We start from the raw sequence: 23,668 nt of genomic DNA, 5'->3' as shown, positions 1-23,668 counted from the left end.
CTGCGGATGGTGCTCATACTCGGTATTCGGTGTCGCTCTCAGTGTCGCTCCCAAGCGCTCACGTCATCAGGCTTCGTCGTTGTCAATAAAGGAGTAAACAGTTGTTGGGCGGGGGGCGGTGAGGTTTAAAGGTGACAGTGTCAAGTGCCGATGTCGGGCCCCTATGCGGACACGCCAAATAGAGGCTGAGGCTGAGGCTGAGGCTGGGAGACGTGCTGCAGGCCGCACAGCGGCGCAGGGCGCTTACGGGTGCGTGCTTCGCTTGGCAGTCTCGTGCTGATGACACTCTCCCAAAACTGCCTCACTCTCATCTTCCCTTGTCTCTCACCAATGCTACCCACATACCATCACTCTTTGACGGGCGAACTCCGCATCATCCGGGCCAAGGTGTGGGCGCCAATCCATGGCCTTGCTATACCCTCGGCTCAATGCTGAAGGTTGAAAGCCATCCAAGCGACCATATAACCGAGAATGTCTCCCCGGTATTTTGTCGCCTTTCTCCGCATCAAGGCCACTCCATGTTGCCAACTCACAGCTTCCCCAGAGTCACTATTTCCCGATGTCTACTGCAGCTGCATCCGATGGCTGGCCTGTCAAGAAGCGACGCGCTCCCATCGCGTGCACGGCGTGTCATGCCAGAAAAGTCCGCTGCAATGTGGTCCTCGTTGGCCAACCCTGTTCCAACTGCCAGCAAGACCAGACACAGTGTGCTCTGCACGTCTCAGCGAGAGGTAAACATAAACGGCGAAGGCTGAACAAGAATTCACACCTCCATACTGCCACGCCTCCTTCGTTGTCTTCGTCTGGACCAACTGCGGATGCTCAAACCCAACCCCCGGCCACCACTGATTTTGCAGACTCGAACCCCTCAATCACTCCACCATCACAGCCGCCATCGCGCGATGAGTATGAATCCCAGGCCAATGTGGAAGCGTATCGGAATATTGTCGATGCAGTCGAGACGAACGGAGCCAAGGTACCGCTGTATGTCGGTAGGTTTGCACAGTGGTATGTTCCATGTGGGTGAAAGCAGCTAAGCAAAACGTGTCAGGCGAGCTTCAATCGCTTCGGTTTATATTCCATGTCGCCAGGGACAAGAGCATCGCCTCCAAAGCCCATTACCTAGTTCCCCAACCGAAGAGGCGTCAATTGTCGCCCGAAGAATACGCGTGCCTACAGGCCAAGGGGGCTTTCTCAACAGAGTCGGATGATTTGAGAAACGAACTCCTTGGGCTGTTCTTTGATTATGTCTACCCAATTCTGCCGATCATCGACCCTTACGACTTTCGTCGTCGGTACGAGGCTGGCGGCATCCAGAGCATCAGTCCGCTCTTACTTCAGAGCATGTTCCTTGCTGCAAGCAACGTAAGCATTTAGCCCACCCAGTGCACATCCGCCTACAGGTCCTGATATAAAGTCTTCTAGTTTATCTCGACAGATGGGCTAAAAAGGTCGGGCTGGCCATCGCTGATGCACATGAAAAGAAGATTCTACGAAAGAGCCAAGGTGACTTGACAATCAACTCGGACGCTGGAAAGCAATGGAGCTGATCTCCTTTCCCCAGGCACTCTACGACTTCGACTACGAAACAGACAAGATATGTCTGATCCAGTCGGTCCTGTTGCTTGGCTATTGGTTGGGGCAAGCCCACGACCGCACCGATAGCTGGCACTGGGTGGGAGTCGCAATCAGTCTGAGCCAGAGCGTCGGTCTCCACCGTGACCCAGGCTTCTCAGACGTGCCCCCGTCTCAACGCAGCCTGTGGCGAAGGATCTGGTGGTGTTGCTTCTATCGGGACAGATGCATTGCGCTAGGCATGGGACGGGCGTTCCGCATCAACGCCGAGGACTGCGACGTGAAGGAGCTTACACTCGAAGACTTGGTGCACACCGCGAAAGACTCGTCGACGTCGTCATCCAACGCCAACTTGAATCTGGACGAGGAAAGCGCCGCCATCGTGGCCAAATGCAACAACTACGCGCCCATATTTCTGGAGATTGTCAAATTGAGCCAGATCTTGGGCGAGGTGCTTGCCTCCGTCTACAGGCCACGGAAAGAGCCGATGTCTTGGAGCGTGATCGAGTATCTTGAGGACAAACTCGCTCGTTGGCAAGCAGCCCTTGATTCAAGGTGTCGAGTTGACATACCGCTTACCACTATGAACGAACCCATCGCCATGACGTTGCATAAATACTACATTCAGATTCTCCATCAGTGAGTTTGTGTCTCCGCTCTTTCTTTTCCTTGGAGGTTTTCCTTCGTCTTTGATCTGGCATCACGGAACGCTTATTGATTTTTTCCGTTCTTACCGTATTTAGCGTCACGGTGGTCACCATGTACAAGCCCTTCGTCTTTCAAGATGACTTACTCCCGACCCGGCCTGGAAGCGACATTTGCGCACGCATCGCGTGGGAAGGGTGTCAGTTGTCGGCGTTTGCGGCCACAGACGGCTTCCGAAAACTCAGCGAGCTGGAGCTCGTCCGGTTTTTACCACCTGAAAGGTAGGCCACACCACGCACTTCCCCTCCACACGTTAGTCGATCTGATTGTCAGTCGGTTGACGAGGTTGACTGTCTCATATTATGTTTGGTATCCGGGGAACAAGGAACCAGGGCTGACTTTGCCACCACTCTCACAGTGTGACAATGCTCATCTCAATTATTGCGATTCTCTTCGTGGCGAAATGCCTATCGACGGGTATGAAATGGCACCTAGCGAGCCAGAACCTGGACCTCGCCATGCTGGTGGTCCAGCAGTTACAGGAAAAGTATTTAGCCGCCAGATTCATCTTTGCATACTACACGGCGGCATTTGAAAAGGTGGCACCCTCCCAGAGACCGCTGTTGGATTCGGCGTCGGCATCGACCACGGCATCGTCTACTCTGCCAGCAGGATCCTACTCGAATGCTTTTCCGAATTTGGCCGTTGCTAGTGCTACCACCACTGACGATATTGAAAATGTTCCAAGGATATACGATGCAGGCATTGATGGTCGCGGTGGCCCCGGCACTACCAGCCCGTTTAACGCCGTCGAATCCTTCTCCTCGGGACAGGAAGACCATCTGAGCACCTGGGCCGAATGTTTCCCGGCTAGCATGGCCGCTGATTTTGACATTTTGTTCGGCGCAGAGGGGATCATGAGAGGGTTCGAAGAGCTTGTTTGAGAGAATAGACAAGCGACGGAGAGAGTAGGAGAGAGAGAATAAGTGATGTTGTGTTCTTGATGGCCAGTGACCTTGTGCTGGCGTAGTACGTGGCTCTGTTGGTCTCGACAGGACGATACCATTTATGCAAAACACACATACACACACAACTTGTCTATTTCCCACTCTAAGCGCGATGCTGATTGCAATCAGTGATGCATGACGACAGCGGCCCCAATATCGGCAGACACGGCACGCGAGACTCGCACTTTTATGACGGTCGCTTATGTAGATCGCTTATATATACCGAGTATATCGCGCGTATGATGTTTCGACCGACGCAACCGCGACAACTGTACCGAGTACAAACACGTAGTACACATACAGAAGGGTACCCTAGGTATCTGTCTCCTAGGTAGGATCGTCATCTGGTCCATAAGCTCGGTCCATGCCAAACCCGGCTGAGGGCGTGCAAAGGCAGGGCAGGGCCGGGCTAATTTCATGTCTGCGGGCGTGCGTGTGTGTACGTGTGTGTGTGTGTGTGTGTGTGTCCCCTCGTTGTAACAAGAGGTTCTTGAACATTTTCAGACATATCTCTCGTATCTCGTATCCTGTATCGCGTACCTTGAGATATGTGGATACGTAGATACATGTAGCAATGACAATCAGGAAAGACTGCCACATACAACCCCCTTCTTGTCCATCCTACCGCTGGGGCTTGCTGCATCCCTCCGTGCCTACATACATGTATAAAGTATGTATGCGTGTTGTGTACCTCGTACATACCCGATAATCCACACGTCCGAAAATTTCAAGTCTGCGTAAGACTACGAGGGTTGTGGTAATAATCATCTACTGTACCTCGTACTACACCACACGCCACGCCACGCCACGCCACGTCTCTACTTGTAGACCCGAGAAGAAGAAAAACTCTCTCTCTTTTGAGTGTCCTTGGGCCTCGGGTACGCATGTACAAGTCCATAGGATTACAACAACAATAAGCAGGATAAGCCACTACACACCCTCAATCAGTCAATCAATCTCAATCGTGGCCCCGTCTGGGCCGTCCAATTAAGGGGGCCGTGTATAAAATCCGAAAACCCCGGCCTCTTCCATCCCCCCCCTCGGGGAGACCTTTTACCCCCAGTTGTTGCCCCTCAAACCCCCAGTATGTTTTTTTTTTGAGCCGCGGTTATATGTAAGGGATAGCTAGTGGAATACTTGTCACCGCTGCTGACAACGACAAGATTTTCTGGGGGGGGAGGGGGGCAAAAGATGCCATAGGTTCTCGGTCGATCGGTCGGTCGGCCTGTCTGTCTCTGTGTCTGTAAACAAGATCCGTGAGCCGAGAAGCCTCGAATGACAAGGGACATGTTATTTGTTCGTGGTTTGCTTGGGTGGTGCTTTGGTGTGTTCTCTCTCATACCACCACGTTCACGCATCATCGTAACCACCATAACCTCCACAACGTTGCAGCCGCGGCTTCGCAGTCAAGGAATCGCGTAGATATATATATCTATATCTGCATCTACACGTCTATATAACAGCCGACTCTCGCTCCTGCGCAAGAGGTTTCCAAAAAGCATTTTTCTCATTTGTTCCGAGTACAATATAAAGAGCCTGGTGTGCCGTGCGCTGTTATACTCCGGCTACATACATCCATCAGGTCCACCTTGCCCTTCGGATTAGGTCTCTACGCACACACAGAGACAAAGGATACTGGGTATAAAAGTGCCCCCGTTTTCGTGTTTGGTCGACATATTTGTCTTCTTTCACGGGTGCCAAAGCGAAGAAAGAATAGGACCTTCTTTACGGGCATATTCATATTCTCAAGGTCTTTTCATTGTCTTTTGTTTTGGAAACCGTGCCGCACCACAAAAACCCCCCCTTGGCTAGCGGATACACAAGATGGCACCAACAAAACTACGCATCGGGGTCTGTGGAGGCGGTATGGGAGGACTGACCGCAGCTATCGCGTGTGCCCGAGCAGGAGCAAAGGTCACACTCCTCGAGGCGGCCAAGGAGTTGGGTGAAATCGGAGCTGGCATCCAGATGTTCTCCAATGTGTCCCGGATCCTGATCCGGTGGGACGTGGACAAGATCATTGGCGACGACCTGGTCGCCGTGGATGAGATCAATACTTGGGGTTTGGACGACGAGCTGCTGGGTCGCTTCGATCCGAAAGAAGGACGCAAGCTCACCGGCTTTCCGCATTGGTCCGTGTGTCCCACCCCCTGCTCTTAACCGTGCTGCAGATGGCCGTCTCTATCGTGGGTGCCATGTACTGACAGTCTCAAATGTAGGGTGGTGCGTAGAGATCACCTTCACGCAGGACTTACCGAGTGTGCTCGACGCAACGGAGTCGATCTGATCGTCGGCTCCCGCGTCCAATCCCTCCAACACTCCAAGGAGGGCGTCAAAGTCACGACAGTTCACGGGGTTGAGCATACCTTTGATCTGCTTGTCGGATCCGATGGCCTCAGATCGACCATACGCCAGACCTTGTTTCCAGAAACCGTGCCAAAAGCTGCCTCGACCGTTGCGGCATTCCGTGGCGTGCTCTCTTATGAGGAAGTGTTCGCCGAGGTGCCCGAAGCGAGAATGTGGCTGAGGAACACGGCTGACGCCTGGATCGGGCCTCAGGGTTATATCCTCCTATATCCCCTTTCGGCGGGCCGGGAACTGAACGTGGTGGCCATGTTTCAGATGGACCGCGTCGTCACCAAGGCCGAGGAGATGGATATTCAGGAATTCCGCAACCTGTACAAGGACTGGAGTCCGTTTGCACGCAAGATTCTCGGGCTCCTCAAGAGCACTCAGATCTGGCCCTTGTTGGTGCTGCCCCCAATGAAGTCGTGGTCGAACGAGCACAAGAACGTGGTCCTCCTCGGCGATGCGGCTCACGGGATGCAGAATCACATGGTAGGTGCTCGCCCATCGGTTGTCTCTAGAGATGCTAATCGAGTATTTCCAGGCTCAGGGAGCGGCTACCGCCATGGAAGACGGGGTGTTTCTAGGCACAGTCGTCTCGGAAGTGATTCGCGGCAACATTGACCTTCCCACGGCCATCGAGCTATATGAGAAAAAGCGCATGCCACGAGTCTGGACCAAGCAGCAGGTTTCTTTTGTAAACGGTACCTTCAACATGGCCGCAGGAGAAGACGCGAGGAAACGGAACAAGGCGTCTCGACCGGAAGTTGTATGTTCGGATAAAAACATCATTCAGCCCAACAAACTGCTGCCACCGACATATCGAACCTGGCAACTGGCATTCAGTCCGGTGAGTGTCCCTGGTATCATGTATTTCGACGCGGAAGGGGATGCAGAGAACGCGGTCTGCGAATATCTGCAGGAGACAACGACGATGGACGAGCAGACACTGGTGACCAAGGGCCTCTGGGACAAATGGTGGGGACTAGTGGATAACAACGGGCTCGAAGATGATGCTGGGAAGGTCTAGGGCTTCCGTCTTGATGAGCTGTGTACCGGGTAGGTGTTCCGTATGTAGGAGGCACCGAGTCCACACGAGGATTCGAATGAAAAGTACAAGTACAGGAAGGCTACGACTCGACAGGGGGGAGAGGTTTTGTTCTTGGCCCGGTCAAGCCCGTGGTGGTTATCGTGGCCCGCACCCATGCGGACTGCCCAGCCAGTAGTTTGGTTATAGTTATGCCCCCGGTGGCCCCCCCTTGGTCCCCATCCAACTTAGAGCCCGTTGTTAGGCAGCTCAACAAGTTCAACAACCCCCGATGTCCGCCATTTGTGGCCTGCATCAGCGTAGGCCCCCCAATAAATCCTCCCCGTTTACCCCTAAGTACAAGATGGCACTATGACTTAGGCAGCCACGGACCTCATTCCGGGCTCCCCACGCCAACAAGGCACTGGCTTGACTGGCTCAAAATCTCATCACCGTCATAAATCTCATCTATCTTTGCTATCAGCCACCAATCAATCTCCGTTTCCTCAACTCGTTATCCACCACAATGGAAACCGAAGATCTCAGGGAGAAAATTCCCCCATCTTCTCTGGAAAAATTCCCATGGTTACTCAGTCCTTGGTTTCTTGACCTGGCCACCCTGCTCCCCAATCTTCCCTCCTCGCCATGGTGATAGAATGCCGGCCTGCATCGTCTCTGCTGCGACGTCTCACCATCTCTTCAAATCTCGTTTCCAATCAGCAACCGCGACTCCTTCAGGCGCGGAGCCAGCTCCAGCCACGAACACGACCAAGACCAAAAAAGAACTTCCGAGATTTCCACCTGCAGCGTAGATCCGTCACCGGTTTCTCGTCTACTACTGCGTTCCCACCATCTCCGGCCCCGTCCTCTTCACAACTGCCTACACCACCACCTACACCGTCTTCATTTTTAATCCCCCTTCTACCCTCCGTATCTTGCCGGCCACCTTCTTCTTCTACTTCTGTCCGATCCTACTGTTCTCACCACTTCCACAGACACCCAGCCGACCTGAAAGAAGACGAAGAAGACGAGGACAGGGAAGATCCAAGCACAATGCCTCTAGGTGGGTAACCTCCAGCTTTTGGTTCCACTCGGTCCATGGTGATGAGCATACCAACGGTTTTCCCCCCCAAAAAAAGACATGACTGTGCAGTTTGAACCCGCGATACACTCGTAACACCAGCTCATCATCTGCGTGTTTCTGAGAAGGAGCTGCAACTTGCAGTGTGGATGGGCACTGCATTCAATCGGCTCCCGTCCCTCAACACTTTTTCCTCCTTGGAATCCCGACGTCACGTGTCCTGTGCTGTCCATACGTCACCCCTGTTCACATTTTGAACGCCGAGGAACCGTTACTGACGACAATGCGCCGCAACAGCAGACACGAATAGTGATGCCTACACCAAGGCCTTCAACAACAACAGCTTATGGCGCCGCTCTCTGGCCGAAACCGATCCTGAGCTTTTCGAGTCCATGGCCAAGGGCCAATCACCTCAGATTCTCTGGATCGGATGTGCCGACTCGCGCTGCCCAGAGACCACCATCCTGGGCCTGAAGCCCGGGGAAATATTTTGCCACCGCAATATCGCCAACATCCTGGTCAACACAGACATCAACTCCCTCTCGGTCATTCAATATGCCGTCCAATACCTGAAGGTTAAGCACATCATCATCTGCGGCCACACCTCTTGTGGAGGTATCGCGGCGGCCCTAGGCAACAAGAAACTTGGCCTGATTGACACCTGGCTGATGCCACTCCGAGCAATTCGCCAAGAGAACCTGTCTCTCTTGAACAGCTTGGACGAGACACAGCGGGGCTTGAAGATGGTCGAGTTGAACGTTCGGGCCGGGGTCAAAGTGCTCCTGGCGAACCCGATCGTCCTGGACGCGATGGATGAACGTGGCCTCCAAGTCCATGCTCTAATCTACAACGTCGGAACCGGCGAGTTGCGGGAGCTGGACATCGAGGAGGACGAGGAAGTGATCAAGAGCCGGGTCACCGCCTTCAAGACCGAGGACTAAAGAAAGGGTGAATCCCTTGACCAGTGGGGATTTTAGAGGATTGGGAACGGACTTTTCATGGAACTGTATTTTCGGCCAAATATGTTGTAGCCAACAGCACAAGGCTGCTTTGGGACATTGCCTCCAGCGAAATGGCGATGTGTAGAGGTGTATACACCTGGGAACTTAATATTCATCACTGACCGGCATCTGGCGTCTGCCCAGGCCACATGGTCTAGAGCTTGCTGCTCCTGTCGATGGTCTATCTGTCTTACTCATGCGTGGTGATTGCTTGTGTGAACTCCCCGAGATCCTTTCCCAGCTATCAGAAGGGGACCTATGCACGACAGCTACATAATGCGCGTAACCGATGCTTGTTGTGCACGTTTCCTCCTCGTTTGTGCAGATAATCCTGCTTTATCCTCTCTCCGGGCAGATATCCAAGTCTGAGCCTGCATTACTTGAACAACCTCTCCATCCTGAGCAGAGAATTCAATGCTGATTTCCACCTTGCTCTCAGGCTGGGCCCGGCGGATCCAAGACAGAGGCGTTCGCGCTCGCCAGCCTCCACAATGCCGACAGATATCTAGCTATACATTCCGAACCTTTTCCTGGAGAGAACTAGACCGACTATTTGCCGCGGCCTCGTCGTTAGCTGCTGTACTCGTCGGCCTGGCTCTGCCTCAGGAACCTCTTCTGCTGCTTCTTTTCTTTTCGTTTTTGCTTCTGTTCGCGCCGGTCCAGCCGTTCGCGGTACTCTTGCTGTCTCCTCATCTCCCGGAGATGCTTCAGAATCTGTCCGAGTGGCATGGACGGTGCGTCGACCGGGGGAGGAGGTGGTGGTGGTTCGCGGGCCTCTGTCATCGTCGCGCACCACTCGTCCTTGTCTGCGGCGGGGATGGCGACTTCATAGCGGTCGACAATCTTGACGACCGTGAAACCACGGAGTTCGGACAGCGTGGCGAGCAACGAGTCTCGCCACTCGGCGACCTCTGCTCTCCGCTCGTCGCTCAACTCTCCATACGTCGGGACCGGTCTCCACGGCGAAAAGTCAAGGACCAGCGCATCCATCCGGTGGCGATACCTCATCCACGTGAAGAAGCGTTGCCACTGTTCTTCGAAGCAAAGGTCCACGCTGCAGATGTCGTCGCAGGGCACGGTCCATCCTGATCCCATGCGGACACTGACCGCGCGCAGGTTGGCAAAGTTTTGGCGGCCGATGTGCTTGGTCCACCACCGGCAGTTTTGGGCGTCGTCGAAGCAGAACGTGTATCGCCCGTAGACCAGGCGGCTGCCGACGTCGCGGAATTCCCTGCTCACCCGCATGGCGCGTAGGTTGACGTTGTCCTGCTCGACCATGTCCGCGGACCCCGTCCTGATGTACCCGGCCAATTTCCCTTGCCGGTAGAAAGGCCGGACGACATCGCCGGGCGTCGGTTTGAGCGCGAATACGTGTCCCAAGAAGAGTTCCAGTGTCTCTGGCCTCGCTCGGATCTCTCTCCAGAACCGAAAGGCGGCAGGTTCGGGTGAGGAGTCGGTAGGGTGGTGTGCGCGAACTGTGGGTTGCCACACCCCCGCGGTCAAATCGACCTCGGCCATGGAAGTCGAACGTGTAGGACTCGGAAGAGCCTCCGCCTCTAGTTCAGGTATTAGAGACAGAGAATCTTGTTTGAATTCGTGGTGATGTGGCTCCCTCGTGTGAAAGCGAGAGAGAGAGAGAGAGAGGAAAATGTGAAAGCACTTACCAAGCGCCACCAGCATCGACATCCGCATTGCTTGCAGGGCCAACACCCGGGCTTGATCGTTTTGTTTGAGACCATGGCCATCTTCTCCAGTCGATGCAGGGACATAGGTAGACATGTTTTGAGGGGCGGAACCGTTCAAGCGGTACATTTTGGGAGCGTCTTCGAGTGCGGTGGTGATCCGTGTGCTCTCCAGACAGACAAAAGGTATACTACTGGGATCGTGAGCAGCGTTATGCTGTCGTTGTCGTGCCATGTAGTGTTGTCAGCGATAGCTCAGCTAGCTCCGTAAAATGAAGCAGAAGTGATCTTGGGTAGTTGAATGCGCTGGAGGAGAAAGAGAAGAGCGCAGCGGAGCGTGGCGCCCTGCCAAGAACGAAATAAATATATATATGTAATGTAAATAAATATCTATTGTCGCGGTGAATAAACTTGCCTTGGGGCGCGGTAGAAAAGGAATTGTGTGAATGCGAGTGACTTTGTCATTCCATTGTTCTCTGTCACGGGCGACGGCAGCGGTGAACAGCTAGCTAGCCCCCCGGTCTAATGTTTGCTCTCAGACTCTGAAAGTCCTGAACGCTTCTGCCACGGTCATGCCCCCTTGTACGGCGTCTTTGACCTTGTCGTCCGCGGCGACGAGCTTGGGCATCAGCGACAGGGTATCATCGAGCAGGTCCCGAGGGATGACCACCGCCCCTTCCAGTGGATCGCAGAAGATGATGTCGCCCTAGAACCAGAGAGGTCAGGAGACATATCGAGGGACCATGGTGGACAATCGAGGGAGCGGTGTCCCGTCCATTTTACATACCGGGCAGACATCGACGCCGGCTATCGAAACTCGGACGTTGCGAGCGTATGCTGTTGCTTCGGCGTTCGTTCCGACCGTCGACTTGCCCAGGGCGAATATCTATTTGGTCAGTTTGGGAGAGGATCAGGGGAAAGAAAAGAACTTGTGAGACACCGGGCAGAGAGCAAGGGCCGTTTGTTCGTTCGTTCGTCAAACATGATTGATGTTGTTGGTTTTTTAACCCACCGGCAATTGAGACTCTCTCAGCTCTGCTAAATCTCTGACGCGACCACCGACGACACACCCGGCAACGCCTCTAATCTTCATTCTCTGTGCCATGATGCCCCCCACGGCGGCACACTTCTGGTCTGGCGGCTGATCAATAACGACGACGGTCCCAGGTTCCGTCAGGTCGACCCAGTGACTCCCCTTGGGGATGGAGTTTTCCACTGGCGGCGCCGACTCTGGTGTTGAGTTCTTCGGCACCAGCTTCAAGGTACATGCCAGCCCAATCACCTTTGACGGGGGAGGATCCGTGGCATCTCTGCTCGACTGCGGTAGGGCAAAAGGCACTGCGTGTTCTCGTCAACTATGGAGGTTCCCCGGGACCCTGTCGAGGTTGAGGGAAAAAAATGGTAGCACACCAATGTCGGCGAGATAGCCTGCCCTCGCGACCTCTCCTGGCTTGACCTTCTGCAGCTTCAGAAGCGCATCTGATACCTTGTCTCCTGTCAGGCTGACCGTAAAAAGGTCATGGACTATACAAGTGTACTTACATCGCAGGGCGAGTATTCGCCGAGCTGGCGAAGCTTTTCTTGGAGATCGGGCTTTTCGGTGGTCATGATATCGGGTTCGATAAGGACTACCTTTGGTGGGGGAAGAGAGTAATTGTGATTCTCGATATGAATCGTCGAGTACGCTCCAGCACTACCAATACATTGAGAGGGGGAGAGTTGGAGAGAGGGCTGTAGTGTTTTATTTGACGGAATGGCACATGTCGGTGTCTGCCCGCTCCGAATTCGGAGTTCAGGATATCTGCTTCTCTCTGCTCGAGGGCTACATTCAGCCAGATATTCTGCAATCAGTCCAAATGGCTCTGGGATTTCAGCACTGTCGACCCATGGCTCGGGCTCATACATGACCCGGAGCTGCAGAAATACATTTCAGGACTGGACAACACGCAAAGACATCTGAAGAGGGGTGTTTCTATGCATTGCTCCAGTGAGCATCTTTGTGGTCCAGAACTCGGGAAAGCAGGAGGTGCAGGCTTCATCATGCCCGAGATCTGCCAACGCCATACAGGAAATCAGCGGACGAGGTACAAAAAGGTCAATAGCTTGCCACGGCGAAAAAGGATTGTGAGAGCAATGAGGGCCTTGTGCAAGATGGTCATTTTTTGTGCATTTGTCGCTGTCTGATTTGCTTCACATTTTTTGACATATGGCGCTGGAAGCAAGCAGCTACTTGCAAACACCTTGACTTTCGTCATGCATATCCGAATTGATCGGTGAGCGTAATATGTACAATGCCTGTATCTAGGGGAACCCAATATGAACGATGGTCTCGGAGACCTAAGTAATGCGAGGCTCGGCCTAGAGCAGAAGTCAGTGATATCGTGCCGTCTCCCAACCATTGCTCGACGAACCTTCCATCTGCTGTTTACTGCACATAGTCGTTAGCATTCACACAGTGTGACCGGAGCGGAAAGATGGCGAACCTTCAAAGCCGGCCGGGGCCACCACAGCATCTGACTGTCCTCTTATTTTCCCGGTCAACCGGTGGTCTCTTTCCATCACTGTGATAGTGAGCGATATGCATGCTGAGCTTTGTATTCTTTTTTGCACCCACTTTGCCTGTCCCACACATCTAATTGTCTCCTCGGCTGCTTGAAGTCGTTTGCATAGTACCGAATTGAGGCGAGACCAGCACCCTAATGAGGCGGTCAGCTCGAAGAATCCTCTGTTCACGGGTGGAATGGCATTACTGTAACCCCAAACATGCCGACCATGATGGCATAGGGCAGAAGAGCTTCGAAAGGTACGCCCATGGCGAAGAGCTATCTCATTGACTGCGGGACGATAGAGGGACAGTCGCCAAGGGCGAGCAAAGTAGATGCAGGTATCGCCGTCACAAGAGGTCGTATATGGAAGCTGTTCCAGATGCAAGCGACTTTGTATTTCTATTCTGGTGTAGTGACAATTGTTGCGGAAAGCTCATTCACGGCGCAGGTCGAGTCGGACGTTCAGCTGCGCCTTACCTAAAGTGGACATTGTTCACGCTGCTTTAGAGTCGTTGTCGACGAGGATTGAATGTGGTCGGCCACCACAGCACAACTCTCCAGAGTCCAATACGAGCCTCAAGTTATGGTAACACTGTTGAAAGTGTCCATTTGACGTGTAACAGCTATCTTGAAACCCGATCAGGTTCCCTGTTTAAAGTCCCTTACGCTGTTGCGCCCATCCTCACGCGTCGAACAAAGATTGAACGACCACCAGCCCCTCCATTCACAGAACAACTGCTTGCGCCCCAGTGTCGAGTCTAATCGGGACATCAAAAATGCTGCGTCGCATGACAGTTTCCGTTGCATGAACGAAGAAAGACCCGATAGCGACACCTGCGACAATAAAGGACAGCAATACCATTCTCGCGTGATGGTCATTGCCCTGTCGGGACCGACAAACGCAGGGACAGGGATACATCCTATAATTCTTGCTTGCTTCCATGCCGTCTCCAACCTCCGCTGAGCCGGACCAGCCGATCAGCGCCAACCAAAGGACGCTCGATGATGACCGGCCTGCGGCGCGGTATCCAACAGATGGGCGACGTGAGAATGCTGGCGCTGAGAATGACGAGGCTTCGGGGGGTGAGCAAAATGGTCCAAACGAGGACTCAACAAGGAAAGCGGTCATAGAACAAGTTAACTTACACATCCCTAATTCAGAGGACAGCGCTCTAGGTGAACAGCTACAAAGATCAGCAGAAGAGAGCCTGAGCGATAATGAAGCCAAGGTCGATACCGACGCTGCCTCCACCTCCGCGCCACAAACTGACCCAAGAGAAGATATCACCATGACTGATGCCGATGCAGAAGGCGAGCCGGACGAGGACGAGGATCAAGACACCGGAGCTGACGAGGCGGACGAACCAGATCAAGCCGCCGTAGCGAACGAGGAAAGCGACGAAGAGGAGGATGCCGACGAAGACAAAGAAGCTGACGACGAAGTTGGGCAAGAGCAAGACCAAGGAGATCTGAAGAGCGAAACCGCTGGAGCTGATAACGAAGAAAGCTCGGAAAGCAGCCAGGACGGAGGTGAATCTTCAGCGTCGGCATCCGCATCGGGTTCCGCTTCTGGCTCTGAATCCAGCTCGGAGTCGGAATCCCAGTCAGGATCAGAATCCAGCGGAGATGACAGCACGAGCGAGGCTATCGACTCTAAACGGGACTGCGTGTTGTGTAATCAGTCTGTGGCTGTTGACGGTGGAGATGACGAGTCGCACTTAAGTTGCTCTGTCTGCGGCAATCACGCACATCGGCAATGCGCTCAAGAACGCGGCTCGCTACCTGGAGGCAAGCTATCTCAATGGCAATGTCCGCAGTGCACTGGCGAGAAACCCGCACAATCAGAGTCACCAAAAGCTCGAAGCTCTCGATCCAAGAATTCAGCGCCTCGGCTTGTTAGAGACTTGTTACCTGTGACGCGAGGCTTGCAAAAGCCGTATTCACACTCGATCTTTGCCCAACCCGTGATCGGGGACGGTGACGATGGAGGACGCGCCCTGAGAAAGAGGAAGTCGCCAACTCAGGAACCCCCTCCCGTCGAAAAGAGACGACGAAAAGCAACAGATCGAGCATTAGCAGCGGCCGCGACAAGCAAAGAGCTGGCGGAGAAGAAAGCAGCCATTGCACATTCGACGAGAAGAACAAGTCAAATGAAAATCACTAAGCCTATCGCGCGAATATTGCAACATAGACCGTTCAACAAGCCTCCGCCTCACAAGTTCATTCTGGCTTTTCGCTTAGAACAAGCGAAAATCGAAGCGATCTTGAGCAAACCTCCTCGTCCCGGCAGGAGAAGAGAGAGACGATCTCAGCCGAAGAAGCCTCCCAAAATACCGGCACCGCCAATCTACCAGCCTCCTGTCCCCAAGTTCCCTGCTCTGCCCACACAACACCTCATTTTCCCCTCTGCCTTTATCGATCGGGAGGCCGAGCTCAACGCCAAACCATACGGCGGCATCCTCTCCGAAGCAGATGCGGATACAAGCCGTTCACTGCCGCAACTCCGAGACCGCGAAATTTTCGAGATCGCGAGAAAAGAAGCGGAAGAAGAACGCCGTAGAGCATCTGCAGCGGCGGAGGCCGAGATAAATGGTGTGGCAGGGGATGCTGCAGCGGCGTCAGCCTCTACGACGAAGCCCAGCAGGTCCACAGTCTCTGGACCCCCGAGCAAGATCAAGTGCATCCAGTTTGGGAAACACGTTATTGACACCTTCTACGCTGCTCCCTACCCGGAAGAATATTCACACGAGACTCGATTGTTCATCTGTGAATTCTGCTTGAAATACCTACCCTCCGAGTTTGTAGCATACAGACACAAACTGAAATGTCCGGCAAAACACCCGCCTGGAGACGAGATATATCGCGATGGCACGGTGTCTGTCTGGGAGGTCGACGGGAGGAAAAAGACGGAATATTGCCAGTGCCTGTGCCTGATGGCGAAGATGTTTCTGGGATCAAAGACACTATACTATGACGTGGAGCCGTTTCTGTTCTACATCCTGACCGAGTACGACGAGTTGGGATATCATTTCGTGGGATACTTCAGCAAAGAGAAGAGACCTGCAAGCCAGAACAACGTCAGCTGCATCTTGGTGATGCCCATCCATCAACGCAAGGGTTATGCCACTTTCCTGATCGACTTTTCCTACCTGCTCACCAGAATCGAGGGCAAAGAGGGATCCCCGGAAAAGCCTCTCTCGGATATGGGCCTTACAGCCTACCGTTCGTACTGGGACCTCACCATCTCACGCCATCTACTTGACCTGGGCCTCAGACCTTTCTCCACAAAGACTCTAATGGCTCGAACAGGCATGACAGCCGACGATGTGATCCATTCCCTTGAACGTCTTTATGCATTCACCAAAGATCCTGTAACAAAAACCTACGCGGTAAGGTACGACAAGAAGTTGTACCAGAGGATCGTGGACGATTATGAGGCAAAGAAACATCGCAAGTTGAAACCGGACAGTTTGATGTGGACACCCTACATCATGGGGCGGAGTGACCAGGCCACGTTAGACGGGCAGCCTCTACAAGCGCTTGCGCCCAGGGATGAAGGGGATGGAGACGAAGAAGATGAAGAAGTAAGCAGAGATGTGGATATGGACAGTGAGGTGGTGATGTCGAATGCCGGCAAGTCTGTCGCGGCTGGCGAACTGCTAGAGACAGACGCGGATATGGAACGACTTTCCCCACGGTCAAGATCAAAGTCTACAAGAGCAGTGTCGCGGCCAGAATCGGTTGGATTGCAGGAAGAGGATCTGGAGATTAAGGACCCCTTGCTTGTGGATGCACATGGTCACGTTGCGCCGGGGCCCCCTCCGACAGCCGCACTCAGCGGTGGTGGTGCGCTCTCACTGGCCACTGCTCGTCCTCAGATCAAGGTTAACGGACTTGTGAATGGTGATTCTCGGAAGGACGGTGAATCTCATCCTGAAGGCGAGGCTGGAGAAAAAGAGAGCGGTGGTGACGAAGACGGTCAAGCATCGGGAGGAAAAGAAGAGTCCAATGAGGTTAAGGAGGGAAAGGAACAAGAACCCGTCCTCACAGGGTATGCCTTGGCCTTCCGGCAGCATTCGATCCCACCCACACGCTTCCAAATCGATCCACCAATCCCACCGTCGATGCTTCGACAAAGAAGCACAAAGAAGCGTAATGCGGCTGCCGCCTTTGGGTCTGCAGCTTCTCCACAGACCAAAGGCAATGGAGAATCCACTGTATTAAATGCTCAAGGTTCCTTAGTTGCGGTAAGGAGCTCACCAAGAAACGCCAACAACAACAATAACGCCGGGTTGGGGTTGGCCGGGTCGACATCTTCTATCAATGGCAACAATGTTGCCAGAACCGGCAGCGTCTCCCCAAAGGGACCTGGGACACCTGTCCGGCGGAGTGGACGGAGGAGTGGACTATCTACCATGACTATACCGGCGTCAGACGTGTCGGTCACAAATGACAACCAAGACGGTGCGGCTGCAGAAGAAGACGAGGATGCCGCACAAAGGGACAGTAAGGCAGAGGGGGAAGAAGAAGACGACGACGATGAAGATCGTGAGGGATCCTCTACATCAAGTGGCGATGAAGAGGAAGAGGAAGATGAGCAGGAAGCATCAATAGCAACAGACGAAGAGGAGAGCGAAGAAGAGGACGAGGTTGAGGAAGATGTAGATGATCCCAACGATGAAGACGCGGTTCTCGACGACGAGGACGATTCCGAGGACGAAGATGAAGACGACGACGACGGAGACCCTGACGTTGAAGTAGATTCGGCCGACGATGACGAGGAGGATGACGATGAAGAGGAGGAGGAAGACGAGGATGCCGAAGCGGAGGATGACGAGTGAATGGGAGCTGGTTTATTCAGCCCTCCTCCCACGTTTCCCCCTCGGTCATTTATCCTACCGCATCTCTTGTCCACTGTACCGAGTACTTTTCAGAGTTTTTTTTTTTTTATATCAAGAAACAAACAAACGAGATCAATCACGCCTGGGCTCGGCGGTTGGGCGGTTGAGGGCTCAGCGGCTGAGTGGCTGGATGGCTGGGTGGCTACCTAGTTGGCATGCAGGTGACATGGCACAATGAATTACCGAGTACGGGATACATGTATACCTGGATATGGATACATGAATGGGATGGACGCTGTTCTGGCTTGGTGGCTCCAATGGTATCCTGAATCGTGTTGAAACGGCGACTCTTTTGGGCCTTTTTGGGTAGAATGAATGGATGGTTGGCTGGTACCGTATCGCGGGCGTACTGCACTGCACTGCATTGACTTGCATTCCATTGATCGCATCGTATACCTACCTACCTACTTACAAACCTGCCTGCCGTGCTACCCTCCTTGACCTACCTACGTACCTATGTAAGGCAGATTACCTAGGCAGGTATCGACATCGTATCATGTTCACATCGTACGAGATTGTACTATATGCACTACATGTACAGTACTATATTGCACGGTACCCGGGTCCCTACCTGGGTACCTAGGGGATGATGATGGTGGTGGTGTTGATATCGATCGCATCATTCACGTCTCACTCGTCTTTACGTTCACCTTCACCCAACTTCACCTTCAGCCTCAGCCTCGTCTTCACTGACCAACCAATCAACCAACTAACCAACCAGACACATCCTATCTAGAACTAGGCGTGATAGAGGAACAAAGATAAACCCGACCAGAAGACTAGGAAAAAGGGTGTCAAAGAACAAGAGGTACAAACATGTACAAAGAACGACAGGCAAAGGGACAAATTGTCTTGCTAGGTACTCGATACTCGTACGCCCCGTGCGCCTCGTACCCCGTCACCACCGTCTGTATCAAGCTTAGGTACATATCAATGCCATCTTACCCATGATCCTGGAAAGAACAAGAAAAAAAACACCTCATCCATCCATTGTTCTGAGCAGCAAAGCCAGCCAAGGGGAATACTACCAAACTCCCCGCGTCGAGTCGTCGTTGGCTTGCATCACTCTGGCACTACTGCACTCCTTTTCACGACCTCCCACATGTCCCGTACGATGCATACCTCGCTACGCATCATACTGATCCATTTCCGACTTTCCTTGCGGCGGAGATCTATCCTTCCAAATCTTCTACCTTGCTTGCCAAATATCACTCTCACACTTTGACGGAAGGGCCCTGACTAAGTCGCAACGATTTCGAGGTTGCCGACGTAGGAGCTCCATCTCTTCCACAGCTTCGATGTCTGCAACGCGCGGGGCCGATGTAACGCAAAGCTGGCTCTCCGCCACTTCCCCCCTCATCTATCGAAGTCGAGCGAAATTGACTTGGCGCATCACACATTCTGTCGTCAGCGCTATTGAGGCTTCTTTTGAGGTGTCTGCCCTCCCATGTACTTGCGCATATCGGTGGCATCAACCGTCTGACGCAGGAGACCCTTCACAGTTTCCCAGGCTTGCCTGAGCGCAGGTGGGACATTGGGGTTTTGGACTTGCTGATCGATTCTGGCACCCATCTGAAGGAAAGCCCCCTGCACGAACTGGCTTTGAGAGTATCTTGCCCTCAAAAATACGGCGTAGATGCCCAGCAGGATCCAAGAGCCCTTGCTAAACGTCAAGGCAGAAAGGAACAGACGGAACCAGAGGAGAATCTCCAGCAATGCAACCAACATCATAGATCCGTCATAGTATTCTTTGACAAATCGGCCGATAGAGTTTGCGAGGGGAGACTGAGGAGCCTTGGATGCACCTGGTGATGTGGGTGTGCTCGATGGAGCGCCTTTGGGCGGCTGGAAGGTGGGAATAATAATGGTGCGAGTGTAAGTCGCGACGTGGAAGACCGAGTAGACTGTGAATGGGAGCAAGGCCAAAGGCACCTGTCTCGCGAACAACCAGACCAAGCTGATCACTGCGCATTTTACATTAGACTCTTGACTGACCGAATGTTCCTAGGCACTAGACTCACGCAGGTATTGCACATTCTCATCCGAGAGCAAGAGATAGACAGTCGACCCAATCTTGGCGCCGGGCTTCACGCGAGCACGATAAGCCTTGAAAACAACGATACCGTAGGTGGCTACGGCTGAGATGAAGGCCAGGCGGTACGTGAACTGAGCCCACCTGGAGTAGTAGTTGAACGTGAGGTACGAGAGGCCATATCGAAGGACCGACAGGAGGAGGGTAAAGTGGCCGCAAAACCAGGCACTGGAGAACAACTGTTAGCACGAGTCCTCTGCCTTATTTTCCACCCTCAGACACTCCAGCTCCAAATATACTCACAACTGCAGCGTGGTAGCGACCTTTGCCAGGCGCTCACCCAGGGGAGCATCAGCAGGAGGTGGGGGTGCCATATTGTTCAGTCTTGCAAACTCAAATCCCTGCAGATAGATGGGCGGTCAAGCTCTGGTGTCGCAGTGACGGTACGTGATCTCTGTCGCACAGAGGACCGAGGTGCAGGAAGAGTGAGGACGGGGAGGAGGAGCTGCAGAGTGAAAAAGGGAGAAGGCGAAAGAGCCGACACCGGTGGTATGAGGTGGCTGTGAGCTGCAGAAGGGGTCGATTGACTGAGCAGGAAGCTGGAGAGGATGTAGAACTTGATGTGAACCGAGTAGTAGTAGAGGTGGCTTTACTTTGGAGCCAACTGCCTGCCTGCCTTTGTGGGCGCTTTTTGGGTTTGTGGGTTGGTGGTGGACATGATGTCAATGCCGAACCCGCACAAGCTGCACAGGCGTCACAGGCTGCGCAGGTGGCAGGCTGCGAGCGCCACACACTCAACCACAGTTACACTGCGCCAGTCACTCTACATGGCCCACCACTACTGATGCCACCAATACCATCGGCACTCCATCATCATGCCGACCCCTCCCTGCCAGCCTCCCTTACTCTGAACCTAAATAACATTGTACCTAGAGAGCGAGCCGAACTAAGAGGTATCGATACAGTCATTGTGAGGGACGCTCACTCAATGGCTGTTGGTCTATCATCTAAAAGGTCATCATCCTCACCATCCACGGTGGCCTACATCAACCCTGTCGTGCTCCTCAAAGCAACGCTTTTTTTTTTGTGAAAGCTAGTGACAAACTACAAAAATACAGAGGGAACTCGCCGTTTGGTGATTGGAAGGAATGAAATTGAAGAAAGTCGTCCCAGCTGGCGAAGAAAACCCCCGTGACCACCCCTCCCGCTCAACTCTCTCCCTTCCCACAAACAAGACACGAAGGTGCTAAGGAAATATACATGATTGTTAGGCAGGTCAAGGGCTCCTACTCCCCGTGCCAGCCCAACCAAATTTGAGACTCTCTGCACATCTCGGGTCCTGGACGGTTGTGCTGAAATTCGGATCCTTGTATTAGGCACAGTCCAGGACGTTATCTCTCTCCCCCATCTCGTCTCTCAGCCTCTTCTCCACGGACACACCATGTCGGTGATGTTTTGATTAGAACGTTACAACAGCCCCAGTCTGTTGCTTGCTGGAGAACAATACCAAACAAGTCGTTCTCGAAAAAAAAAGGTGGTTCGGAAGGAATAGAGGATATCGCCGTCATCGTTTTCGTCGCTGAGATGAACTGGAAACGCTAGGAAAGGAAGCAGGAGCGGGATTAGATGGCCGAGACTTCGAAGACGACGTCTATCGGAGCGAGAATCCCTTCCGCTTGCCTTCTTTCTCGATCGGTCGGCCTTGTTCAATCCGAGCCTTCTTCTCCTCTAGCTCTGCTCGCTGTCGCTCCAGTTGTTCTTTCATTTCTCGGTGCCGGGCGAATAGTTCTTCCTCACTTTGCTGTAGTTTGCTCTCTTTCTCCTGCACCTTCTGCTGGAACACCATCTTCATCTCGGCTTCCATCTTGGCAAGCTTCTGCTCATGAAGCGTCCTCTCCTCTTCCTGTTTTACTGCAGGATTGACCTCTTTAAACACACTGGGATCTTGTGATACACCCATCTGGATCAGTTTGTCCGAGCGGTAGTTTTCGTAGAGTGCATTGTTAGTGTGCTCTTTGAGCTCTTCCATGTGTGTTCGGATCAGCATTTGTCGTAACTTGACAAAATCACAGTGTTCCTCATTGTCCACCTCGATTATACCCCAAGGATAGCGTCGGCCACGCACTTTGCGGCCTTCGGGATTGGTAACCTCGTAGTTAGCACCGACAACAGCGAAAGGCACTTTCGACATGATCTCATTGTTCTCGGCAATGGTCTCCTCATCATCCAGTTCGTAACGTGGACCTTCGAAGATTTGGATCGAGTGATGCGCTATATCAGCAAGAATCTGCCTGGGTCAATATGTGAACCTAATTATTTCAGAATATGCGCACTTACTCTTTGCTTGAACGCTGATACTTCCTCGTCTGTCAGTGTATCGGCCTTTGCGATAACCGGGATGAGGTTGACTTTGGTATGTAGGCGACGCATGACTTCGATGTCCAGAGGCTTCAGGGAGTGGCCGGTGGGTTGGATGAAGTAGACGCAGGCATGGACCCTGTTGTCCACAATGTTCATGCGATTCACCTTGTTCTCGGCCTCGAGATAGGCATCGAATCGCTGCTCAATATTCTCCACAATCGGTCTCCACGAATCATCGTTGTTGACGAAGTCTCCAAAGCCAGGAGTGTCAACCACGGTCAAACGCAGACGCACTCCGTTTTCCTCAATGTCGGCACTGATTGACTGGATAGAGACAGTCTTGGGGATGATGTCCAAGCTGGGACCTTTGCGTTCACGTGGAGGGTATAGAGAAGTATTGAATAGAGTGTTCACCAAGGTGGATTTACCCAATCCTGATTCACCTGCAAATTGTGAGCATATGAACTCGGATCGCGACATGTGCATTGTACTTACCCACGACCATCACGTTGAAGTTGAAGCCTTTTCTGACGCTCTTACGGTGCCATTGATTTGGCAAGTTTGCAAATCCAACATAGCCTGTCAACTTTCTCCTAACCACGTTACGCATATCATTTGCTGCCGCAGCCGCAGCCTTTGGATCTTTGGAGCTGACGGTCTGGGCGGTGTTGGCCCCCATGGGATTGCTCTCCTTCACAAAAGGGGACGCAGGTTTGCCATTGGATATGTTCGGAGAGGGAGAAGACCGGACGCCATTCGCAACGGCAGCTGCATTTTCGCTCAAGTCAGTCATGTTGGTAGACCGTATGCTATCAGGTGTGTGTTGAGTATCAAGGGAAGTGTCATCTCCATCTCCTCGGGGTCCACGATAGGCAGGAATGTCTTGGGTCGGCCTTGGACCAAGACTGTTCTTGACATTCATATCGACCACACTTGTATCCCCTATCGTAGCAGAGGCACGATTGACAGAAGACGTGCTTTGGGGCAGCAGAAGGGAGATGTCGGCTGCAGGCGTGTATGTGAATATGAAGGAATTAGGACGATGATGAATGCTCACCCATGTTTGGTCAGACGACGTGGTTTGTGCGGGCGACACGGGGCACAACTGAACAAAGAGAACTGCAAGAGGAACACCGTCAGCACGCGCCCAGGATATAAAGAAGTCTCGATGATCGCGATTCTTGGGGGGGGACTTTCGATGGAGCTGGTCACGGTGGATTGCCTGCGCCCAGGGGAATTTGAGGGCCGTGAAGAATTCCCCGTGGTATAAAAAAAGATGCTGCGAAACTCACCTGGTCAATTGCAGGGGTCTGCTGAAATGTCCACAGAGGGTTCCAAGCGAGCGTAAGAAAGTTGAATCTGATGCGCAAGAATAAGAAGAAAGAAGCCAAATGGATGGGTGCACGAAAAGGAAGAGGTAGAAACGTCGTGTGAAGTTGGACTGCAGCGAGTGTGGCCTCTCAA

The 23,668-nt window shown here is 53.0% G+C and overlaps 9 protein-coding genes across 9 annotated transcripts; 4 read left to right on the top strand and 5 right to left on the bottom strand.

Moving 5' to 3' along the window:
* Positions 1-559: 559 nt before the first annotated feature.
* Positions 560-3,164, top strand: Z517_02380 (uncharacterized protein; the record flags this gene model as incomplete). The annotated part of the gene is made up of 6 exons (XM_013431490.1): positions 560-992; positions 1,031-1,365; positions 1,426-1,506; positions 1,565-2,214; positions 2,319-2,501; positions 2,639-3,164. The coding sequence occupies 6 exons, from the start codon at positions 560-562 to the stop codon at positions 3,162-3,164; spliced, it is 2,208 nt and encodes a 735-aa protein (XP_013286944.1).
* A 1,887-nt stretch (positions 3,165-5,051) lies between these two features.
* Z517_02379 (uncharacterized protein) lies at positions 5,052-6,603 on the top strand (the record flags this gene model as incomplete). The annotated part of the gene is made up of 3 exons (XM_013431489.1): positions 5,052-5,359; positions 5,447-6,065; positions 6,118-6,603. The coding sequence occupies 3 exons, from the start codon at positions 5,052-5,054 to the stop codon at positions 6,601-6,603; spliced, it is 1,413 nt and encodes a 470-aa protein (XP_013286943.1).
* Positions 6,604-8,073: 1,470 nt separating this feature from the next.
* On the top strand, positions 8,074-8,622 carry Z517_02378 (uncharacterized protein; the record flags this gene model as incomplete). Its single annotated transcript, XM_013431488.1, has 1 exon — positions 8,074-8,622. One exon carries the CDS (start codon positions 8,074-8,076, stop codon positions 8,620-8,622), a length of 549 nt encoding a protein of 182 aa, XP_013286942.1.
* Positions 8,623-9,252: 630 nt separating this feature from the next.
* Z517_02377 (uncharacterized protein) lies at positions 9,253-10,599 on the bottom strand (the record flags this gene model as incomplete). The annotated part of the gene is made up of 2 exons (XM_013431487.1): positions 9,253-10,238; positions 10,347-10,599. The coding sequence occupies 2 exons, from the start codon at positions 10,597-10,599 to the stop codon at positions 9,253-9,255; spliced, it is 1,239 nt and encodes a 412-aa protein (XP_013286941.1).
* Positions 10,600-10,899: 300 nt separating this feature from the next.
* On the bottom strand, positions 10,900-11,972 carry Z517_02376 (uncharacterized protein; the record flags this gene model as incomplete). The annotated part of the gene is made up of 5 exons (XM_013431486.1): positions 10,900-11,070; positions 11,152-11,250; positions 11,377-11,702; positions 11,775-11,850; positions 11,907-11,972. 5 exons carry the CDS (start codon positions 11,970-11,972, stop codon positions 10,900-10,902), a joined length of 738 nt encoding a protein of 245 aa, XP_013286940.1.
* Positions 11,973-12,701: 729 nt separating this feature from the next.
* On the bottom strand, positions 12,702-13,177 carry Z517_02375 (uncharacterized protein; the record flags this gene model as incomplete). Its single annotated transcript, XM_013431485.1, has 5 exons — positions 12,702-12,722; positions 12,776-12,792; positions 12,848-12,925; positions 12,979-13,060; positions 13,115-13,177. 5 exons carry the CDS (start codon positions 13,175-13,177, stop codon positions 12,702-12,704), a joined length of 261 nt encoding a protein of 86 aa, XP_013286939.1.
* Positions 13,178-13,851: 674 nt separating this feature from the next.
* Positions 13,852-17,751, top strand: Z517_02374 (uncharacterized protein; the record flags this gene model as incomplete). Its single annotated transcript, XM_013431484.1, has 1 exon — positions 13,852-17,751. One exon carries the CDS (start codon positions 13,852-13,854, stop codon positions 17,749-17,751), a length of 3,900 nt encoding a protein of 1,299 aa, XP_013286938.1.
* Positions 17,752-19,224: 1,473 nt separating this feature from the next.
* Positions 19,225-20,217, bottom strand: Z517_02373 (uncharacterized protein; the record flags this gene model as incomplete). Its single annotated transcript, XM_013431483.1, has 3 exons — positions 19,225-19,775; positions 19,833-20,071; positions 20,147-20,217. The coding sequence occupies 3 exons, from the start codon at positions 20,215-20,217 to the stop codon at positions 19,225-19,227; spliced, it is 861 nt and encodes a 286-aa protein (XP_013286937.1).
* Positions 20,218-21,494: 1,277 nt separating this feature from the next.
* Positions 21,495-22,997, bottom strand: Z517_02372 (uncharacterized protein; the record flags this gene model as incomplete). The annotated part of the gene is made up of 3 exons (XM_013431482.1): positions 21,495-22,130; positions 22,181-22,647; positions 22,700-22,997. The coding sequence occupies 3 exons, from the start codon at positions 22,995-22,997 to the stop codon at positions 21,495-21,497; spliced, it is 1,401 nt and encodes a 466-aa protein (XP_013286936.1).
* Between the last annotated feature and the right edge of the window lie 671 nt (positions 22,998-23,668).

This window comes from Fonsecaea pedrosoi, assembly GCF_000835455.1.
Source record: "Fonsecaea pedrosoi CBS 271.37 unplaced genomic scaffold supercont1.2, whole genome shotgun sequence".
NCBI classification, from domain to species: Eukaryota; Fungi; Ascomycota; class Eurotiomycetes; order Chaetothyriales; family Herpotrichiellaceae; genus Fonsecaea; species Fonsecaea pedrosoi.
The sequence above is the reverse complement of the archived record's forward strand: the minus strand, read 5'-3'. Positions and strand labels throughout refer to the sequence as shown.